At 50.4% G+C, this 5,000-nt stretch overlaps 1 protein-coding gene across 1 annotated transcript in view; it reads left to right on the top strand.

Annotated features, from left to right (window-relative positions):
* The window catches only part of LOC308169552 (sodium/hydrogen exchanger 9B2-like), a gene marked incomplete at both ends in the record, with an annotated part of 12,936 nt that overhangs the window by 1,241 nt on the left and 6,695 nt on the right, over positions 1 to 5,000 (top strand). The window contains 4 exons of the mRNA XM_080544235.1: positions 1,245 to 1,415; positions 2,251 to 2,393; positions 2,533 to 2,660; positions 4,167 to 4,342. Coding sequence (XP_080400361.1) covers positions 1,245 to 1,415; positions 2,251 to 2,393; positions 2,533 to 2,660; positions 4,167 to 4,342 — 618 coding nt within the window. The remainder of the gene's footprint in view (positions 1 to 1,244; positions 1,416 to 2,250; positions 2,394 to 2,532; positions 2,661 to 4,166; positions 4,343 to 5,000) is intronic.

Genomic DNA, 5,000 nt, shown 5'->3' on the forward strand with positions numbered 1-5,000 from the left:
CTGATCTAAAGTGCGGAAAAAAGAGACTTAAGGGCTCTGCACACAGCGTGCGATTTCTGTTACGTGTCAACATTCCATTTTGAAGTTTGAATGGAAGTCTATGAGAACATCGCATTTCAACACACACGGCCCCGACGGCGAAAATTCGATTCCATTCATTTTGAATGGGAAAAAGCACAAATTTGACAGTGCGACAAAACTCGCACGCCGTGTGCTTTGTCCCATTCAAAATGAATGGAATCGAATTTTCGCCGTGCGATTAAAATCGGGGCCGTGTGTGTTGAAATGCGATGTTCTCATAGACTTCCATTCAAACTTCAAAATGGAATGTTGAAGCGCAACAGAAATCGCACGCTGTGTGCAGAGCCCTTTAGGTAAAAATAGAGGAAGGCATTGAAAAACACACAAACACTTGGGTAGAATCGTCTTCTTGACACATTGCACTTTTCCTGAGAGTGAAAGGGGGATAGACTGCTCCAACGCTGACACTCTGACTTCATGCTGGTTACTAGTGGGGCTGCGTTGGAAGGTGGGGGCGGCGCCCTAGCGCCCTCTATTGGCCAGCCGCCACTGGTTACTCGTGGGGCCAGGTTGGATTCAGAAAGGGAGGGTAGTGGCGCAGGACATCTTTATTCCCAGGTATTTAAAGCCCAGATTAGACAAACGAAAGGGAATTTAAGACTGTTCGATTTTTATCATGCTGATCTGTGTTTATTTGCTTATATTTTGTGTACGGACCATTATACCTGCAGGACAAATTAACAAAGCCAGGATGCAGAGACTGTATGTGTGTGTGTGTGTGTGTGTGTGTGTGTGTGTGTGTGTGTGTGTGTGTGTGTAACCATGTCTCTCTACAGTGTGTATGGCAGGGCTGCTGTTTGGGGTGGTGTGTGTGTGTGTGTGTGTGTGTGTGTGTGTGTAACCATGTCTCTCTACAGTGTGTATGGCAGGGCTGCTGTTTGGGGTGGTGTGTGTGTGTGTGTGTGTAACCATGTCTCTCTACAGTGTGTATGGCAGGGCTGCTGTTTGGGGTGGTGTGTGTGTGTGTGTGTGTGTGTGTGTGTGTGTGTGTGTGTAACCATGTCTCTCTACAGTGTGTAAGGCAGGGCTGCTGTTTGGGGTGGTGTGTGTGTGTGTGTGTGTGTGTGTGTAACCATGTCTCTCTACAGTGTGTATGGCAGGGCTGCTGTTTGGGGTGGTGTGTGTGTGTGTGTGTGTGTGTGTGTAACCATGTCTCTCTACAGTGTGTATGGCAGGGCTGCTGTTTGGGGTGGTGTGGTCCGTCACCCAGGAAGAGTGTCTCCCGGGGGGGAACCTGTTTGGCATTGTGGTTCTGTTCCTGTGTGCCGTGTGTGGAGGCAAGCTGGTTGGGCTGGTCCAGTTCCCCACCCTCCCCCCCTTCCCCCCGCTACTTGGTACGTTCCTAAAGCCATGGTAGCTAGCATGGGCCTAACATGAAGAGCTGCACACCAAAACACTTTCTATCCCTTTACATGCTAACCTCAACCCCTAGCGAACTGGCTAACAGTTACCAACGTAACCCCCCCAATCCTATCTAACTAACCCCAACCCTAGCTTCTGTTAGAGTTGGACGATGTTTTCATAAATGTTATAAATGTTGTAAAGAGGACACTCTGTACACTCTGTGCGCTGGGCTCTGCATAAACTCTTGCTCACCCCCTGTCCACTCCTTATCTTCTGTCCCAGCTGGGCCTCCACTTCCTGACATTGTGTTGTCCGAGGGGCCCAGCAATAAAACTGATTTGGCTAACGCTGTACTTTCCCATGAAACTGATTATGCTAACGCTGTACTTCCTCATAAAACTGCCTCCCCCTATCCATTTGTGTTACAATAAAGGCTGACTTGGAGAGTGAAAGATTCAGATCGAGTTCGACTGGCCCTTACACGGTCTCTCGGATTCATTCTCCTTGCGCAAGAAAACTGAGCTCTTTTGACTCCGTGCCTCTTTGTGTCTGAAGTCTACTACGGTCTGTTTGAACTAGCGCTGGGTTAGCATTTCCTGCCTTACAAACAGGTTGAATCAGAATATAGTATTAAACCCTATCTGACAGCTTCCTAGACCCAACCCTAGCTTCCTAAACCCAACCCTAGCTAGTGAAGTTAGTTGAAAATTAGTATTTTTTTGTTTTTGTTTTTTATAAAAGTTTTTCCTGAAAGATGAACTCATATATTGTGAAGTAAAATGTGTGTGTGTGTGTGTGTGTGTGTGTGTGTGTGTGTGTTAACAGGCATGCTGCTGGCAGGGCTAGTGCTGCGTAATGTTCCCTATGTGACTGAGGCGGTGTACATTGAGCAGGCCTGGTCTGCTGCCCTGAGGAACATGGCGCTGGCCATCATACTGACCCGCGCTGGCCTGGGCCTGGACCCCTCAGTACGTACTCACCTGTGTGTGTGTGTGTGTGTGTGTGTGTGTGTGTCTGTCTGTGTCTGTGTGTGTGTGTGTTGGTTGTTCTTTTGTCTAGGAGTTCAATAGCTTGACTGTGTGTGTGTGTGTGTGTGTGTGTTCCTAGGCCCTGCGGAGGTTGAAGGGGGTGTGTGTGCGTGTGGCCGTGGGTCCCTGTACAGTGGAGGCGTGCACGGTGGCAGTGATGTCACACTTCCTGATGGGCCTGCCCTGGGTCTGGGGCTTCATACTGGGGTAAACACACACACACACACACACACACGCGCTGTGGTGAGTTTTGGACGGCCATCCACCTCAGGCTGTGGTGAGTCGCAGGGCCGCAGGGAGACCTGGGGGTTATCCAGTGTGACAAATTTAAGTGAGCTGAGTCTGCAGAATCCTGCGCTGTAAGGCCTTTCAGTTGGCTCAAGAGCATCGAGGGATGGGGAGCAGAGTTTATGAGGTTGAAGACAATGTTGTTAGATGGTATTCTCCCAATCTGTTTAAGTGGAGTAGCCGTCTCTTTTGAATAGGTCTCTCTGCCTCCAGAATATGTTCCAGTGGTCAGTTAATGTAGTAGATTGTAATAGATTTCAGCCCTTTAAGTTTTGCGCACTCCTGAGAGCCAAGTGTTACGGCTGAATTCGAGGTTCCCTCTGCCCACCGTGGGCAACGGTCCACTGACCAATGTTTAAATCTTAAGCTTGTCAAGTCTATTGAAAAACGTAACTAAACTTAACACCAAGAAAACAGAGCTCATGGTTGTGGCACCCAAGGCGCTGCTCCGGAAGGTTGGCGACTTCATCCTCGAGGTCGACGGCTGCTCCATCTCCCCATCCTCCGAAGTCCGAAACCTTGGCGTCATCCTGGACTCCACCCTCTCCTTCCAGTCACACATAAAATCCATCACTCAATCCGCCTTTTTCCACCTTAGAAACATCGCCAGATTACGACCCTCCCTCACTGACTCCGTTGCCGAAACCCTCATCCACGCCTTCGTCACCTCCCGTCTGGACTATTGTAATGGAGTCCTGTTCGGGGTTCCCACCAAAGCCCTGGACAGGCTCCAGTACGTGCAGAACTCAGCTGCCAGGGTCCTCATCCACACCAAGCCCTGGCAGCACATCACCCCCACCCTCATTCACCTCCACTGGCTCCCGGTCAAGTCCCGCATCACATTCAAAATCCTCCTCCTCACCTACAAATCCCTCCACGCCTGCGCCCCCCAGTACCTAACTGACCTCCTCATCCAACATACCCCTTCCCGGAACCTGCGGTCCGCAGACATGGGCCTGCTGTCCACCCCCCGCACCAACCTACGGACCTTTGGGGACAGAGCCTTCAGCGTGGCTGCACCTACCCTCTGGAACTCCCTCCCCATAGTGATCCGCAACGCCCCCACCCTGGACTCCTTCAACTCAGCCCTTAAAGTAAATCTGTTCTCCAAGGCCTTTGACCCCTAGTTTTCTGTCTGACCTTTCCCCTTTAGAATTGTAAAGCGTCATTGGGTTTTTGAAAGGCGCTATGGAAATTGAAGCTATTATTATTATTATTCCATAAAATTGTTCCATAAAATCACGTCTCAAGTCTAGTGAGAAATTTTACGGGAATCGGTGGATCCCACGTGTAATATGAACGCTTTGTGTCTGGATTGTCAGACAGTCTTCCCCCCCCCCCCCCCAGGTCTGTCCTCAGGTCTGTCCCCCCCCCCCCCCCAGGTCTGTCCTCAGTGCTGTGTGTGTCCCCCCCCCCCGCCCCCAGGTTCGTCCTCAGCGCGGTGTCTCCAGCGGTTGTGGTCCCCTCCATGCTGCTCCTACAGAAGCAGGGTTATGGCGTCCAGAAGGGCATCCCCACCCTCCTGATGGCTGCTGGGAGCTTTGACGACATCTTGGCCATAACAGGGTTCAGCACCTGTGTGGGCGTGGCCTTCGCCACAGGTAACCCTGCTCATGATGGAGTGTGTGTGTGTGTGTGTGTGTGTGTGTGTGTGTGAGTGTGTCATAAAGACTTCACGTACTGCTTGTGGGTCCTTTGGTGATTGTCAGGTATCTTGTCCCTCGAGCAAAATGGGTTAGGTTTAGGGTTCAGGGTTAGGGGTTAGGGGTTAGGGGTTAGAGTTAGGGTTAGAGTCAAAGTTAGGGTTAGGGGTTAACCCTCCTTCTCCCCCTCTTCCCTCCTCCCTGTCTGCGGATGACTTTGTCACCTCCTTTGAAGAAAAGGTAGATGACCTTAGCAACTCCTTCCCCTCACCCTCCTCCCACCAACACTAATGCAGTTTCACGGCTGCTGCCTGTTGCCACTTCCTTGGGGTCGTCAAGGCGAGGCTTGACCAGGGAGGGGTGGGAGGAGTCCTAAGGCTTCTGATAGTGTCAATGATTCTGTACCTCTCTCCAAACCGTCTGACTTCAAACTCTCTGTAAGTGTCCTTTAACAGTCATATCTGTTACGGTTAGTCAATGTATTTGGACCCAGGTGCAGAGCAGAACAGAATAGATCGATGCAGGGATATGATTCAAAATAAAGGTACTCTTTATTTGAGCAACATGAATAATAAACCGCACAGTAAGCGATGAAACGGAAAAGAGGAGAAAGCAA

Source organism: Nansenia antarctica, assembly GCF_963989245.1.
Source record: "Nansenia antarctica genome assembly, chromosome: 13".
Lineage (NCBI taxonomy): Eukaryota > Metazoa > Chordata > Actinopteri > Argentiniformes > Microstomatidae > Nansenia > Nansenia antarctica.